Here is an 18,654-nt window from a genome sequence, read left to right on the forward strand (position 1 = left end):
CTAGAGGTGGGGAAGATCAGAGCAATGCTAAACCTGGAATGGATAAAAAACAGAAGTCACTGATATTAACCAGGATTGAAGAAGTTCAGTCATTTTGCTGGTTTGGATAGGTGTTTCCATTTTTATCTGTTTTCAGACATGATTAGAGTTGTCTTTGTTTTCTGTTTTGTCTTGATCCTTCATGACCGCTACGTTGCCTTGTCTGGTGCTGATGTTCTGCGAAATGGATTATGTTCAAACAGGAGAACACAAAAGACTGGCTTATATTGCCAGGACTGCTCCTGGACGTCTAGGGGTGTTTTCCTCAACGACAAGACTATCAGACTAAGAATCAGAAGACAAGAATTATGTTCCAACTCTCTCATTTTCTGGTCATGTGACTTGGGGAAAATCCTCTGATCTTTCTGAACCTCATTTTTCTGCATCTGTAGAATTGTACTATCACCATCTCTTCTATTACCTTATAGAAAGATTAAAAGGATCAAATTATACTATATTTATAAAAAGCACTCTGTAGGTGGGAAAGTGCTGTGAAATCATGACTATCGTCATTGTGATCATGACCTGTCACCAAGTTTCTAATACAGTGGTCCCAACACATTGAAAATAATTAATGACAATCACCTCTTAGTGCACTTGCCTCATTCACATAATCCTGCCAATTTGGAAGTGTGATCTCCCACTAGTACATCCACACCAGCCCTCTGACAAAAAGAAGGGCATTGGAAAGGCTCCTGAATGAATAGGAAATGGAAACAGCAGACACAGCAGAGACTTTCTAAATGGCATGGGACCGAGGCATTATCTTCTCCAATGGCCTTCATGCGTAGGTGAAAACAAGTGGCAGCAGAGCTAAGGGCTCTCTCAAGGTCATGAGGTCAGCTAATGGAAGATCTGGGTCTGGAATTGAGCTCTCAGAATTGTTCCATAGAAGAAAAGGGATGTGTGTTTGTCTAGAGAGGAGAAGACAGCTGGAGTCAACACAGGAGGAGCAGTGAGGAGGGGACCTTTTGGAGGATAGGGAGAGGGGGCGTCGAAAGCTACAGACAAGGACCAGAAAACAATCCTGAAAGAACAGGGATGGACAGTGAGGGCTTTTGATTAGGTGATTCTTGGAGGGCGAAGATGCAGGTATCTACTTGGTCATACTGAAGACTCTCTGGTCATACCAGAGGGGGGAGACTGGGTACCAGGAGGTGAAGAAGTGTTAATGAATGAATGAATGACCTTGGGATAGGCATGGGGTGAGCACAGTTTGACACTCTGGATCTAGTCAATGGCAAAATGGGGGTATGACTGGGAGACAAAACTGCTTTGCCTTTGCCTCCGTGGATCTGGGCAGTTTCATGAGATATGGCCCTGGAGGAGTTGAGAACACCTGCCTGTTTAAAGCAAGTTTGCTCTGAACTTATGACTGGTTCCTGAAACGTACAAGAGAATGTCCTAAAAACACCGAAACAATCAGATAACTCAAAACACAATTAAGTTATCTTGTTTTTCAGAGCTTCTCAGAACACAAAGGAATTTATCAAGGGCCAGAACCATTTGCACATATAAAGCTCTGTAGTTGGAAGTTCTAGCCAAAACCCCACAGAGCAACTGCTGGCTCAATGGTGCAGATGGCTTGTTCTTTTGTTGATTTTACCTGGGGCTGCCAAATGTCCTGGATGTGGCTAAAATCTTTAAAAACAAAACAAAACAAAACCAACCCCCCCCCCCAAAATAAAAACAAGGGTCCTGGAGGAAATGAAAATGGGAAATAGGTCTGGAGACTGCTCAGGAGGTCCGTCAGGGAACCCACTCTTCCTCTCTAGGATGGAAAAAAAATCATATTTGAAGCCCGAAACTACTCCAATTAATCTCCCTCGGTGCTGGGTAATATGTGTCAACTACTTCCTTAATGAATCTCCTACATGGGAAGAACTGGAAACCATCGGGACATACCAGCAGTTTCCCAGTCATGCCAATGCTACGGATCTGGGGGCTGGAAAGGGGCCATCTTGCCTAATCTCCTTTCTCAGCTCCCTTGACACTGAGACTGTTGCCCACTCTGCGGAAGACTTGCCTACAGCTATCCTCCTTGCAGGCCAGAGGGCTTTCTGTTCAGGCCATTACTGAGAGGACACTAAATCGGCAGCAGCGTTGGCCAGATGTGCTTTTACAGCCTTGCCTGAGAACTTAACTATCACTTAAAGCACTCTATCATGTGAAAAATTTACCTGAATTTCTAACATTGGAATTTCTTCTGGGCTTTTGAGACCTTCGTGACGTAAGCAGGAGAATTCTTGATCCTCAGGATTGTTTTGGTGAACCTGGCTACTGGGATGAGAGCAGTCATTTGCTCTCGGGTAAGTATAACAGCAAGTATAAGAGGTTTTAGAAGATCCTGTCTCCTGGAACTGCTCTGTGCTTTCTACCACGTGCTTAAATGTAAAAGGAGAAGCCTGAAGGAAAACTTTAGTGGTGAGTGTGCATATGTATACGTACTCAGAATTATATTTAAATACATCTATCATCTTCTCTAGAGATCATCTTGGAAGGCTCCTGCCAGCTGGTGTTAGAGTGGCTTTTTGCCCATCTCATTATAACATGAGCTATGTCATGCCTCACCCTGAGAGCTCTGGGTAGGTATCTCAGCTTCCAGGAGGGTCTAATTTGGGCAGGGGAGATGGGAAGACAGAAGACAAGGAAGGAGGGAGAGAGGAGCAAACGGGAGAGAAAAAGGAGAGAGAGAATGGAGAGATGGGGGAGGAAGAAGGAGAGGGAAAGACAGAGGCTGAGAGAAATAAGAGAAGAGGGTAGGGGAGGGAAGGGAGAAGGGTGAGGACGATGGAGAGCAAGGGTGGAGGAGAGGAGACAAGGAGGGGGAGAGGATGGGGAGGAAAATAGAGGAATTAGGGGGAAAGCAGGGAAAGGAGAAGGTTAGGAGGGAGAGGGAGGGGAAGAGACACTGACTGAAGAATAGTCATTTGGGCACTTCCAGCTTTATCAAAACAAAATCTCTCAAGTAAACCAAATCTCCCATGGCAAATAAATGGCAAATGATCAACAGGCTAAGTAGGTTCCTTTTGAACAGAGGAATCAGGAACGGGGAGTTTGGATTTATTTCCCTCCTGGAGGCAATTTTCACACATGCTGCTTAAATCATTGCTTACTGAAGCTGTTTATTTAATTATTTAGCATTGTGACTACAGGCCAGATGTTATATAAGCAAGGCCGACAATCCAGTCACACACTGGAACAACATGTTTATGGATTATGGGCTTTGCTGTGCGGCAATCCCTTCCAGCCTTGGTAGATGGTCTAATACACCCACTGGCTGTGAATCTCCAGACATCAGATGTGGTGCTCCTGTGGGGAACAGAGACTCTCTCCCCAGCAAGACTCTGGGCACAAAGCACCTGTTTTCTTGTGGCATGTTTATTAGTGGGGCTCCAGATGTTTTAGTCACAGTTTATGTTTCAGGGCATTTGGGCAACTGGCTTCTCAAAATGTCCATCTGTATACTTCTCTCTCAGCCCCGAAGCCAAACAAATGGCATTTTCTCTCTGGAAGTGTAACAGTGCCATTCAGATACATACCCCTTTTTCCCTTCCACTGGCGGGGTGCATAATGGCTCCTGTTTACTGCAGCCCATAATCTACACTGGGGGCGTTGGTCGTGCCATTCAACACATTACCGTGACCATAAGGCCCATGTTTATCATTATAATCATTATAGTGAATAACCAATCCTTGTTTAAATTTTAGGAATATGCAGCTTAAAGCCCAGTGGGTGCTTTCCACAACTGTTAGGAGCAGATCTGCTATATTGAAAGGAACCTCGCAACCATAATCAATGGCAGTACATCGGCATTTTGCAGTTGGGTCAGGCTCAAAGTCAGCACCTATCACAAACATGGCATGGATTCAAATTAACTTTAAAAATCCCCTTTATACCTCATAAAGTACGTGTACATGGTTTTTTTTGTATACTGTGCTCTCAATTAATCCAACACAGCCAGCTTTTCCTCCAGCATTGGAGCAGAGAGCTTTTCTGTTGTTGAGCACCAGATGAAGCAGCTGGCTTATGTTTAGGGGCCATGTTACGTGAAAAAATAGTTTATTGCCCCTCTAAACAAGTATTGTTGGATTTGCATAAGTTAAATGTGTGCATATGATGAGACTCTACCCTCCAGTGGAATCATGCAACACATGCTACCTTCTCTTTCTCCACTCTAAAATGTCTTAGCAGACATTTCTTTCTTTAGTTTATGTGATATTTCATTCAATCTTTGGTTCTAATGTTTTCTGAGTGCTTCGCGTGGACCAGGTACTGCTACGTTCTTTATTGTCTTACCTGTTATCAGCTGAGTTAGCACTTTAGTCTGGTCATTGAGAATGTTCACTGTAACATTTCTGGCTGATTTGAAGTACAGGGCATTACCCTGTAATAAGAAAATAAGAGAAACACATGAAAATGGCAGATTTCTAAATGAAAAACTGTAACCACAACTCTCTAAGGACCTGAACTGGCTTTCACTAAGTTCTAACTGATGTGTATTTATTTGAATACTCCAAGTGTTTAATGATCCCCACATACATAATTAATTGGAATTCATCCAAAATGGATTTCTTCCAAAGAGACCCACAGAGACCAACACATACTTAAAATAGATTTCACTAACACACACACACTCGACTCAGAGATAACCCGGCGATAAAGAGTCCTTTAGATCTTACGACAGGTGTTAGTTACCCTTGGTATACAGAATGATCAGGAATGATCAGTAATCTCCTAATTTCACCCTTTCTCATTTATAATTTCTTCAAAAGAACCATGAAAAATACTTAATGGAGTGCAGAAAACTTGTATAAAATAGCTGAGGTCAGCCCCTCTGGCACGTCTCAGCCACTGCTGAGAGAAGCCGGGTACAATTCAGACTGAAATAGTCTCTTTGTGGAGATATTTGCCATATATGTATACCAGACCTAGGAGATGTGGCTTCTCCGAGTAGGCCTCTGCCTCCCCTTTCTTGTTCCCAAATTTCTCCTCCTTCAGATATTTTGTGCCTTCATCCAGTTTTCCTTTGTCAAAAAGAGCACCCCGATCCATTTCCACACTGTGGAGGGTATTTCTGAAAATGACTCGAAAAAGGGGCTGGCACACTTTTTCTACAAAGGGTCTGATGGTAATATTTTAGGTTTTGTGGGATGTACAGTCTCTGTGGTAACTACTCAACTGGTAACTGCTGTTTTGGTGCAAAACAGCCATAGACAGTACACAAATGGGTATAGCCGTATTCCAGTAACACTTTATTCACGGACAGTGACATTTGAATTCCAAATAATTTTAAATTTAACATGATCTCACTGTGTCATAAAATATTGTTTTTCCTTTTCTCCCCTGATCATTTAAAGATATAAAAAATATTCTTATTTCATTGGCCATAAGTGAACAGGCAGAGGGCCAGATGTGGCCACAGTTTGTCAACCTCTGGCTTAGATGTTCTCTCTTTCCTGGAGTAAACTAAAGCCATAAACTGAAATATGATTGTTGCCAGAACATGTCAGTATCCAGATAGTTGTTGTTAGAAAAAGGATGTGTGTAGTCATTCTCATTGTTCCAAACCTTTGTTACCACATGGCACTTATCTGCCTGAAAACTCTATAACACCACTATGCATGGAGTCCCAAACCCAGAAAAACATTGTCCCCAGAGCTGTGCGGAAAGCAAAGATAAGCAAGACTCCTCTTTAAAGCCTTAGATTCTAATGGGAACAATACATGGGCACACAAATAATACCAGGCAGAGAACAATATAGATAATTAAGGAGCTGCACACAAAGCCTGTGGGGAACTTTCCTGAATGGTAAGAGTATTCATAGCTTGAGGCTGTTGAGTGGGAAGCAAAGATATTTGCTAAAGCTTAAACTGAGCCTTGAAAAGACTATAGATAGGCTTCACCAAGGTGAAATGAAAAAAAAAACGAGGTCAAGGAGGTAGAAAGGTTGTGGGATGGTTGATGTCTTTTTCCTTCTAAAGCAGGCGGGGTATAGGAGAAGATTCATGAGCCCAGCCTAGCACCTGCATGTGGCAGAGTGGCTGGCCAGTGCTGACAGGCAGCCTCCATGAAGGCATTCTTTCCATAGACTGAAGATCTGAAGTCATGGTCTCCATCACCCAATCCTTTGTGGGGGATTCCAGTGAATCAGTGGTTGCCCTGATGAAGAAGTCATCATCTCTCTCCCCCACACTAGGACAGGAGCTCTTGCCCAAGGTGAACTTCTAAAATGGATAATCAATACCCATATCCCACCCAGGCCCTGAGGAAAGAACGGTTTACCTTATTTTTAAAATGTTTTTCAATGTTTATTTATTTTTGAGAGAGAGACAGAGAGTGAATGGGGGAGGGGCAGAGAGCGAGGGAGACACAGAATCTGAAGCAGGTTCCAGGCTCCAAGCTGTCAGCACAGAGCCCAATGTGGGGTCAAACTCAAGAACCATGAGATCATGACCTGAGCCAAAGTCTGACACTTAACTGACTGAGCCACCCAGGGGCCCCAGAATGGTTTACCTTCTGTTTCATCAGGGCAACCACTGATTCACTGGAATCCCCCATAATGACTTAAGATTAAAATTCTGCCTAATGGTAAATTTTCTGCTTTGTTTTGTTTTTTGGTTAGGTAAGAGAAGAAGAAATTCAATATTGTCATAGGCTTCCATCTTCTGTCCATTACATAACAAATGTTAGCCTCAAAGAGATTCTTTGGCATTGCTTTTGGCAGTACCTAAGAGTTCTACTTAAAACTTAAAATCAACTCAAGTAATGTAAGGATTCAGAACCTGGAACCCAGACAGGAAGTTCTATGTTTCTAGAAGTTAATGTACTAATTCTTCTTATATTCAGCAAGCTGAATATAATGCACTGAAGAGAGGAGCTACCTGGAGTGAGAGAACAGGATAGACTCTGTTGCCATTGACCAGTGTGTGACCTTGAGTGAATCACTTCACTGCTCTGTGGTTCATTCTGTGCATTCCCCACGACCAACATGGGTATGATCAGCAAGCTCATGGCTAACAGACCTGTGTGCTCACGATGTGCTGCACATGCAGTAGAAGCCCTGAAGTCAGCCTGCCTAATTTACTATCCCTGCTCTACCACTAGCTAGTTAGGCTACTCTAGGCAAGTTACTTAATCGTTCTAAGCCTCAGTTTTTTTTTTTTTTGATATGTATAATGGTGCAAATATTATTGAAGTATTAAAACTCACATATTACTGAAATTATTAAATTCTATATGTAATTATTAAAACACATGCGGTCCAGTGCCAGGCACACAGTAAGACTTCCAAAGTTGTTGCGGTAATTGGGGGAGGGGAGAGGGAGGGAATGAGGCACGAGCAGTAGGGGAAGAAAGGAAGGAAGGAGAGGGAAGAAAGGAAGGAGGCAGGGGGGGGTGGTAAGTGGGGAGGGTAAGATGGAAAGAAATGAGGAAGACTGTCCTTTGCATTACCAATCTTCACAATCCATCTGTGCACTGAGTCAGGGGCTTCTTCCATTTCCAGCAACTTCTGTTTCCACATGTCAAAGGATCTCCCTATATGTGGCTGGCTCACTATTATCTTCCAAATCCCAATTTCTCAAATGCTACTTGCTTGCCCTGAATGTTATTCAAACAATTCCACTGCAGAAAAAAAAAAAAAAAATCTCCCAACAGCTCTGCTCAAGGTTTATAACCAGAGATACAAGAGCCACCCATTCCTTTATAACGCCATGTCAAAATATTATCATTTAGCATTAATTGTTCTAATACGCTAAAATCCTGGGAAACACAGTCTTTGGTATGTCATGGTTTAAACAAAAAGCCTCATTCTAGCCTGGGACGTGATGCTATAATCCCCCCTTCCATATACCTGATAACAAAAAGATTACCAAGTAAAATGCACAAACCAGCTAACAAACTCTGAAGCAACTCTTGTGGCAACTGGTCAGTGTGACTTTTATTTGGCTGTCCCTGCTTACTGACACCCAACCAGGAAAATACCAGCCACTGCAAAACACTGGGGTCTCTATAGTATTAGAACAAGTAAAGGAAACGCTCTCCTGTGTCCTTCCCACTCACCACTGCAGCCTCTGGGCCTGGGGAGGTTAATTTCTGCCACAGAGGAATCTGCTCTGGGGACTGGTGACTTTCACTAACTGACTTCAATGCAACCATCTGAGGATAAGGGGCTTGCAGGAAACTGCCTGCGGGTCCCTTCTGCCTGGCAGAAAAGAGTGTGGCAGATCCATGGCTTCTGATGAAGATAAGAGCTCTGGACCAGGTCAAGTCAGTCTAAGGCCAGTCAGCCCTGCATTCTTCTGGACACGGGATGAGACTGACTGGGAGATGAGGAAGGGAGGTGAACAACCCTTTTTCCCATATAGGGAGAGGACGGTCTACATCAGTACTCTCCCCCATATAACTATGCCCACAGCATTTTGATGGAGACGGATCACTTCTGTCTCTCTAAAGCAGAACATGCAGAGCAAAATCAAACCTTTTCTTGACCATCCAAGACCACTGAAGCGAACATTATTTGTTCTCTGATGTCCTCAGGGGGCTGTAAGACGCACGTTTGAATGCCAAATGGCTCCATTTTTGAATGAGTGTATCTTATTTTTTAAAATGTATTATTTATTCTTTACCAAAATGAATATGAAATGTCAAATATTATAAAGCTTATAATCAAAGAGCAATGGCTCATACCCCCTACCACCCCCAGAGTTTTCAATTTGCCAGAATGCTCCTTCATGTATTTCTCTCCCCATGGACTGAAATAGGCTTCCACCATATCTCTTGATTTATCAACCTTTAGACATTATCCATTGGATTTCTGCAATCATATGGACTCTTTCATACAACTCTGGTAAAACCAATATTCAGAAGCTACATTATGATTATGTGTGTACTGTCCACAGCTGAGCCAAGTAGTATTCTTTAACTACATGTCCTTTGCTGTCTTGCACATTTTTTTCTTTTCCTGGAGACAATAAATGCATCATTTAAAAAATGCTTCTTTTTCTAAGTTTTCTTTTTTCCTCCTTCTGTTTAATCCTTTTTCTTTCTTTCTTTCTTTCTTGCTTGCTTGCTTGCTTGCTTGCTTTTTTTGCAGGGGGGGGGGAGGAGAATATCCTCGACTTTAAGATCCAATTTTTCTATTGATTTTTATTTATTTTATTCATTTATTTCACTTTTTTAATGTTTATTTTTTTGAGAGAGAGACAGAGAGACAGAGACCGAGCAGGGAAGGGGCAGAAAGAGAGGGAGACACAGAATCCAAAGCAGGCTCCAGGCTCCCAGCTGTTAGCACAGAGCTTGAGACAAGGCTTGAACACATGAACCGAATTGTGAGATCGTGACCTGAGCTGAATTTAGATGCTCAACTGACTGAGCCAGAGGCATCTCTTCTGTTGATTTTTTTAAAACACTTGTATCATCATACTCATCATTTTCAAGAGCATTTTCTTATTCTTTGACCCTTCCTTTTTATGCCATCCCTTCCTTGTTTGATTGATGCACTATTCTCTCTTACATGAGAATAAAAAAACTGGTTGGAAGCTGTGTGCTTCTAGATGGGTGAATCTTGCCATAGGGTACAGTAGTAGGGGTTTGGCTAATTCAATGGAGAGTTTCCAGATGTCAGTACCAGTGGGCAGTCAGTACCCGTGACTAATTTCATCAAAGAATAGTTCTCTAACTCCTGCCAGGAAACTGGTGGGTATAACTTTTGATACAGGAGTTCTGAATGTCAGAGGGGAAGAGGTCTGGGCATTTTGCTGTTCAGGGACAGACTTTCAGTTAAACCTGATTTCATGCCTTATTCCTGACTTCATATGACCAGAGGTCCTCTGGTCAAACTTTCTAGAAAACAATCTTCCTATCTTCTGTGAGGTTGGGAAGAGGTACTTATTACCTAACTGGGTCAACTGGGAATAGATGGAGAGTCTAAGTGTATGGTCTTTATGCAGATTTTTGACCAGTCCAGGTGCATTTTGACTTCTGTGGGTAAAGACACTGCACTTAAAATACCTCATGGATAAGGGGCCCTGTCCCACTCACTTCACAGAGTGACTTTCAATCCTACAGGCATGTTTAGCTCTCATCTACCCTCTTTCCATCATTCTGTCTCCATGGTTTCCTCTCCCTTTCTCTGACCATATACATTTACCCCTTTTCACTTTTGTTCTCCATTTACTGTATTTTTCAGTGGGGTTTTTGAATGAAACAGAGACCTACCATTTCTCACTGCTGTTGTGTGTCTACCTCTAGAACCACCTTCTTAAGAACCATTAAGTTCTATAAGTACTATTGCCTTATTAAAAGGAAAACAGGTTAAAATTGTGTATAAATCAAGAACAGGTAGTCTCTGTCCAGGACTCCAAAGCTTTCTTAAATTAAACATTTTACATACACTGTGTGAGTGCCTACAACATATACACTGTCCTATGCCCTGGAGAATGAGAAAGATACGGCCTTTATCTTTGAGAAAGCTCCTCACCCAGGAGAAGACTGAACTGATGCAAAATTATCATAACAATGATGTGACATCACTTCAGTGGAGATCCATCCTTTCCTGGTATAAAAGGCAGTGATTTTAATACGTGCCTTTGATGGCAGCTGTATCACCACAATCAGTTCTGAAGTGATATGGCCTCTAGAAGTTACTTCTCTTGATAATCTTACATGGTAGTATATTTTCCTTGCTCCCTGAGGAGCTAACAATCTGATCTGGGAATTTAGATAAACAGAGAAAACCATAACACAGAACATAAGCACCTTCCATGTTCAGGGAAGGCTTTCCACTCAGTGCAAAGTTCAGAGAGGGAAGGGACCAGTGTGGCTAGAGTTCTGAGGAGTCTTCCAAGAGCACAGTTCACTGGCTTCTGTATTTTAAGGGTGGTCTGCAATAGCACAGATTGCATCCAGTGTTAACTTAGCTCACAGGGGAGTCTGGCTCTTGTGGAACGAGGGTTCAGGGTATGAGCTTTGGAGTCAGACAGATTTGGGCTTGAATCACAAGCTCTGCTTTTTTTTTTTTTTGCTAACTGTGGGGCCTTAGGTAAGTCATTACATTCTTTGAGCCCCAGTTTCTATGCTTATGAAGTTAAAGGCTACATATAATAGTGTTGAAATGAAGATTAAGAAAGACAAAACATATCAAGTGCCTTACATAATGGCTACCAAAATACTTCATTAACTATAACAAAAACTACACAAAACCTACATGAGGAGGGCCCCTTGAAAAATAGCTGATTCTAGGACTGAGGCAAGAAACATACAAGAAGAACCTGGAGCATCCTGTAGTGACAGAAAGAAAGGAAGTGCTGAAAAAAACAAATAAAAAACCAAACAGAAAAACACTTCTTAATCATGGAAACATGTCAAAGGGACACAGGAGACAACTGAAAGTGGGTGTAATGGCCAAAGCTGAAAGAATTTCAACAAAATAATAGGATGAAGTATTGAATTATAACCCAAACACACCTTTCCACATAGCCTCGATGGCTAAATATTCACTAAATTTAAGAATAATTGTAGGAAATTCAGAGTGATAAGTGTGTAACATTCATAGTGATAAATGCCTACATCAAGAAATATAAAAGAAATCAAATAAACAATCTAACTTTGCATCATCCATTAGTCCAGACTGATAAAAATAAGTGACTGAATAGATAAATGTGATAGAATAAATAAGTCTTTCATGTATAAGAATTCCAAACAATTTTCATAGTTAACTATGTTAACTGCCTACTCTTTAAAGGTGACTTTCTTTCAACAAGTTCCTGATGGAATGGAGAATGGTAACTTCCCAGTGGAGAAACTTGACAAACACTGCCTCAGCCAGGGGGATCCAGGTCAACATCAGCAGTGATAAGCCACGTTGATAGCATGCACCTCTGATAGAGGTGAAGAAAATGATGCTTTACCTCTGTGGCCTTTCTCTTCAAAACCTGTAACACCCACCTAATAATGAGGAAAACACCATATGAATCTCAGCTGAAAGTAATTTTGTAAAGTACTTGACCAGGACTCTTCAAAATTGGTAAGGTCATCAAAACCAAGGAAAGTCCAAGAAACCATCACAGCTAAGAAGAGCCTTTTGAAGAAACAATGAAGACTAAATGTGATACAGTACTTTGGAGAAGACCCTTGGGCATAAAAAGGACAGTAGGTAAAAACCAAGGAAATCAAAATAAAGAATGGACTGTAGTTAGTAATAAGGTATCAATACTGGTTCATTAATTTTGATAAATATACCATATTAATTTTGGATGTTAGTAATAGGGATACTGTGAGGTATGTAAGAACACTCTGCACTATCTTTGCAACTTTTCTGCATATATACAACTATTTTTTTTAAGTTGCAATTTTTTTGAAAGCTATATTAGGCTGCCAAATTCTAAGATCCAGAACTTCAGGAAGAGACCTTGGGAAGCCAGCCAATCTCTGAGGAGGCAGGAAGCTTACTACATTATGGATGTGTGATTTCACTTTGATGTTGATAACATTAATGGGAAAGTCTCCCCTAAGTATATTTCCATGGGATTTTGCCATTAGGAATACTAAAATAGGGGCACCTGGGTGGCTCAGTTGGTTAAGGGTCCAACTCTTGATTTTGGCTTAGGTCACAGTCTTACAGTCCATGGGATTGAGCCTTACATCAGGCATTGTGCTGGCAGCATAGAGCCTGCTTAGGATTCTCTCTCTCCTGCTCTTTCTGCCCCTCCCTGCTTGCTGTCTCTGCCTCAAAATAAATAAAGAACATAAAAAAAAGGGATACTAAAATAAACAATAGTGTAGAGGTCTCTCACAGATAGTTCTTCACATATGGCTCTCTATCCATTATCATTCCTTCCCTGTTCAGCCTACAGAAAACACTGTAATCACAAGTAACCATTTCTTTGCCATAGGTTTCACAATGTACTGGCTCCAGTGACCAAAGTTCATTAAGTAATACTAGAAAAATTTAAGCTGACACCAACTTAGATTTGTATTAAAATCATTTCCAAAGGATAGTTTGTCAGTTTATCTTTAGTAAGCCTCAAAATCCTCTATTATCTATTATCTATTAATGTCAAGAGGATGCTTTAGTTGTCTCTGAATCGACCCTTTGCAAAGCATGAGAAGTATTTTTTTAAAAAAATAGCAGAGTATGGTTAGTTTTTATTTTACTTTAGAATATCTTTTTATAATGATGCTTGGGTAGATTTCTACTGTCTTGAAAAGTTTTCCAGTCATGAATAATGAAGCTACACTCTGAAGCGCTTACTCAAAATAAGCTGGGAACTGGTCCAGTTTTTCCATTGTAGTGTTCCTGTTCAGCCACTCTCTGCACTGTGCCCCAATTTGGGTGCATTTAGGTCTCTCTCAATATTTAACTAAGTTGAGCTGCTCTGTTCAATGACTCCTTTGAGGTATCATGTTAGCAAGTCACCAGTGGAAGGGGACTGCCAGATTTTCTAGTGCCTGGCACATTCCTGGCACCCACTAGATTTTCAATAAATATTTGCTGAATAACTGAATGCCCAGATCAAATTAAGAGTCAACAGAGAGTGAGAGCTGTCAACAAAAGAAGTAATTAAATGGAGGTTGACACCAACTGTCAGAGAGTTTTCAAAAGGCAAGTTGTTAAGCATGGTTGAAGTGATAGTCCACACACAGAAAACCAAGCACAGTGGGAGGAAGCAGTGTAGATATATAATCAACGAATATCTGTGTACCACCTTATGGAATGCAACGAGCTGCAGGTAATACAAATGAGATTTGAGATGTTGAATCTCTAGATGACAGGGAGAAGCAGGGGCACAAATAATTACCCCAAATTGTTACTGACATAAAGGTTAAATTATGCTTGAATCTTCCCTGGGCTTGCAGCATCCATCTAACCTGAGCTATGGAATATATCCTCTTTCAACTGCCCCTAATCAACTCATTCCACTAACATTTTAAAGGTATATGTTCTAGGCATAAAACAGTGTGCCAAGTATGAGCAGGTGGCCTCTGCTCTCCTGGAGTGTACATACCACCTGGAAGGGGACATGGACAGGAAATTAAGAGTCCCATAAATGATTATATCCTTGCCATTGCAATGAGTGCAATGAACACAAAGCTGTAGGTGAAATGAGAGCAATCAGGGAAGGTCTTTTTAAGGGAGAGACATTTTGACTGAGAACACAGGGATAAGTAGATGTTAGGTGAATTGAGAAGACAAGAACTTTTTAGACAGAGCAATAGACAAGTATACAAGCCCTGAGGCAGGAAGGAGGTTGGTACATAAAAGGGGCAGAGAAGGGGTGCCTGGGTGGCTCAGTCGGTTGAGCGTCCAATTGCGGCTCACAGTCATGATCTCACAGTTCATGGATTCGAGCCCCACATCAGGCTCTATGCTGATGGCTCAGAGCCTGGGGCCTGCTTCAAATTCTGTGTCTCCTTCTCTCTCTGCCCCTCCCCTGCTCACGTTTTGTCTCACTCTGTTTCTCAAAAATAAATAAATGTAGAAAAAAATTAAAAAAAAATAAAAGGGGCAGAGAGAAAGGCCCATGTGGTTGGAGACTGATGATCAAGGGATGGAGGGAAACCAATCCCCCAGTGCTGCCATCAGTTCTGTTACCTCTGCCCACGCTGTCCTCTGATGAACGGCAATGTTTAGTTTGATGTAAGAAAACTCATTTGTTTCTTCTTAACGATAGTTTCTTGGGGTTTCATAAAGAAACCCTTTCCTGTCCTAGTTCATTCTTTATATTCTCTTCTAAAAAACACTTCAGTTTTACTTCTCATACTAAGTCTTCATTGTCCCTGGAATCCCCTTTTGTACATAGTTTAGGTGAGAACCCAAATGAAAGCCATTTTCCTTAATGCTACTTACCAAGAGAATGTTAATTTCTCCACTGATATGTGGTGCAACCTTCATCATACATTAATTCCCAAATATACAGGAGTCTGTCTTAGAGACTTCTGGTCTCTTCATTTTCTGCCTGTTCCTATACCAATATGTACTGTTTTATTTCTGTGGTTTGTGATATGCCTAAATATCTGTCCACCTTCCTTGCTCTTTTATGGGCCATTTAAATGATACTTCTGTATTTAGAAAGACAACATTAACACTCAAGTAATAATTCAAAACCATTATGAGATCAGAGACAGACTACACAGGCGGCACTTGAAAATGTTCACTGTCCTCTAATATTATCTTGGGTGACAATTTCATCTTCACACTATATAAAATAATACCTGAGTAACTGTCTGAACCTTCTTCCTAAGATTTCCCAGTGTTCTGTAGAAAACTCTTCCATAACATGTGAGTAGCCATTCTTAAAAATAAAAAACTGGGGCACCTGGGTGCCTCAGTTGGTTAAGGATCCAATTTCGGCAAAAGTCATGATCTTGACATTCGTGGGTTTGAGCCCTGCGCTGGGCTCTGTGCTGACAGCTCGGAGCCTGGAGCCTGCTTCGGATTCTGTGTCTCCCTCTCTCTCTTCCCCTCCCCTGCTCATGTTCTGTCTCTCAAAAATAAATAAACGTAAAAAAAAAAAAAACTGACCAAGAAAGGGTTTTTTTTTGGGGGGGGGGGCAAAAAAGTCTAGGAAATTCAACATACCTCTCCCCTCCTTCTAGCTGCACAGTACAAGTTACTACATTATCAGTTCTGAGAAGTCCTGTATCAACATAATTTGGTTAGCTCTGTGCAGTAACAATTCTAAGATTTACTTAATAATGGATTATTTTTCCTTAAACCACATGTTAACACAAAACACTGCAGGACTCATTTTGGGAAATGCTACTTTATCGACTGCTTTCAATACATACATTAAGACCTAGATTATCTCTGGCTTCCTCTCTTTAAGACCATGAACGGGCTTAGCAGAGGGTCTGACGCATGATGGGCTCTCAATAATACCTGCTGGCTGGCTAATGGCTACGATCCTAGCGAGCAGGTGTTACGGCCATTTTATAGATGAGAAGATTGAGGATAACTGTGTGGCATGAGTAGTCTGCACCTGCATGCTGGTGAGCTGCAGAGAGAGAGGACTCAGCACTCAGGATTCCAGACCTGAGCACTTGGCTCCTGTTCCACTGCCCTGGGATGTACAGTCTGAGCTGTAAGTAATGGAAGGAATACTTTGGTTCTGGTTGGCACAGTTAGGGGAATCTTCACAGAAGGAGACACGCGACACAGAGAGAGACTTCAGTGCAAGGAGACAGCTCAGGCTTTCCCCTGTGAGGTCAAGAGGATTCTGATAGTACAGCATTAAAACTCAGCAGCCACAAGACCAAGATAGGCTTTCCTGATGGAAATTTCATTCCCCCTGATACACAAAGTAATATAGACGAAAATTGTTCCATGCTATTCTTTGCTGCAGAAACGCTGTAGGCCAAACTTGTCTGGCTTTTGGCCACATTTTCAAACAGGGCCCTTCTACCCATGGTGTCCTTATGATGGCCCGAGAGCACCCCCGGATCTGGGAGCACAAGTCCAGGCTTTGTGGCTGGCCCCCACACATTCCTCAGCTCTGTCTGCTCATGTTTCCCTCCCTCCATCAGCGAAGGCCTAATTGCTTTGGATCTTGACCTTTCACAGAAGGGTGCATGGCATTCTATGGAGTCAAAAAAGCATCTCTCAGGAAGAGTCTGAGCGAAGATGACGTGAGTCTCTCACAAAGAAACAAGGGCAAGCGGAGGCTGGAATTGCTCACATGGAAAGAAAGACAATTGTTGCACAGGACTGGCTTCTGTTGTGGGAGAGTGGCAATGTCGGCCTAATGCCGACTGACTTGGTGGAGGCTTTGCCTCTCAAAAAATCAGTCGAGTGACATAGCCCAAACTGCTAACCTTGGGGTGACTCGAGCCCTTCTTTGTGATGTGCTGTCATGGTTATGTTGGGCGTGTGGGGGCACATGGCCCCTGTCTGAGACCCCATTTTTGAGCTAGTCTGTGTAGACCACACAGCCTCAATTTCTCAACTGCAAAATGGGAATAATAACAATGGGCAACATAGGGATAAGAACAGTACCTCCCTTACAGAACTTAAAAGATGAACTAAAATAGCATATACAAGGAATTTAGCATCATATTTGTTTCCTCAAACATGTATTTTTTGAAAGGGTGTTAGATCATTGATGTTGATGACTGATAAGCTCTGTCAGCCCTAGGAAAATGACAGAGATATTAGGAAGTGAAATGTTTCTGCTTTGTCCATGGTGGTTAAAAGCCTGATTGGCGGAAGGTGAGCGAGACATGGAACTCAGCTCTTCTATATGCTGGCAGTGGGTAACTTAACCTGTGTCTCTGTCTTCTCATGTAGAGTGTGGGGAGAAAAGCGTCCACCTTAGGTTGCTGTGAGTAGAAAGATAATATATGCACAATGTACAGCATATGGTACGGTCATATGTGGTAACCATACCTGACATTAAAGAAGAAGGTCCTGCATAGCATTTTGTGTCTAGGCAGGGTAGATAGCCATCTGGTGTGTATAGGGAGGTATCGAAAGACACCTCGACTACAAAAGGTGTCTAAAGATCCTATGATAGAGGCTGCTCCTTACATGTAAGCCTTCCTTACCCGCTGCCATGAAGAACCTGGCTTGTGAAGAATGGAGACTGTTGATTCATGGAAATCTTTCCCCCCTGATACACGGGGGGAAACTCTTGATTTAAAGTGAGGACAGGAAGCACTAATTCCATGTGGGGTCCTAGACCAAGTGTGCCTGTGTGGGGAATTCATGAAGGATAGGCAGAAGATAAGAGAGAGTATTCAAACAAAATACTTCATACTTGAGGCAAGGTGTCTGTACATTGTATCCACGTACTTATCAAATTCACATAAAGGTGAAATAGGAATAATCCCCAGGTCACACAAAACCTGACCTAGACCTAGGCTCATAATTCAAATGTATGTAATGCTGGGACCTTCATGCCATGACCATGGAGTCCTTACAGCTCTTAAGAAGTGGCAGATAACGATTTTAATTTTCTTGCTCAAAAAAAAAAAAAAAAAAAAGATGTGTTTGTATTATTTTCACAACCATAAAAAATCATGAATATATAATATTCTCATAATAATGAATATCATGAATATAAAACAAAAATATGTTAAAATAACATAACATATTATTAAATAAAAAATATTGAAAAGATAGGAATATGTAAGTTTCTAAATTATTTTTGTGTGCTTTTAATATTCTTGGCAGGTCAAACATTTCTAATTTCTAGGGCAGGTCAAAGGGAGAGAAGTGATTTTGTCATTGTCACTAATCCTCTGAAAAGAAAGCTCAATTCTTCCAGAATTGAGAAAAGAGAAAAAGTTAAAAAAAGAGAAATAAAGAAGGAAAAGAGAAAGAAAGAAAGGGAAAAGTTAAAAAAAACAAAATAGAAAGCAAAGAGGATAGAGAAGAAACACAAACCGAGATGGTAGAAATTAAAACAAATCTATACTATGTATATAAAAATCAAAGAAAATACTATTTATAAAAGAAGTAGTTAAAACAAAACCATATGGAAAGGCTGAAGATAAAGATAGGACCAAAAGATATCCCATGTAAACACTAAGAGCAAGCTGATGTATCAATATTAATTCAGACAAAGCAAAAAGCAGTAATGCATAAGTAGGAACTACATGTGAAACTAAAAATCTA

At 41.3% G+C, this 18,654-nt stretch overlaps 1 protein-coding gene across 1 annotated transcript in view; it reads right to left on the reverse strand.

Annotated features, from left to right (window-relative positions):
• The window catches only part of SGCD (sarcoglycan delta), a 394,307-nt gene that overhangs the window by 147,749 nt on the left and 227,904 nt on the right, over positions 1-18,654 (reverse strand). Inside the window, exon 4 of the mRNA XM_030328591.1 lies at positions 4,339-4,426. Within this exon, the coding sequence (XP_030184451.1) occupies positions 4,339-4,426 (88 nt within the window). The remainder of the gene's footprint in view (positions 1-4,338; positions 4,427-18,654) is intronic.

Source organism: Lynx canadensis, chromosome A1 (assembly GCF_007474595.2).
Source record: "Lynx canadensis isolate LIC74 chromosome A1, mLynCan4.pri.v2, whole genome shotgun sequence".
NCBI classification, from domain to species: Eukaryota; Metazoa; Chordata; class Mammalia; order Carnivora; family Felidae; genus Lynx; species Lynx canadensis.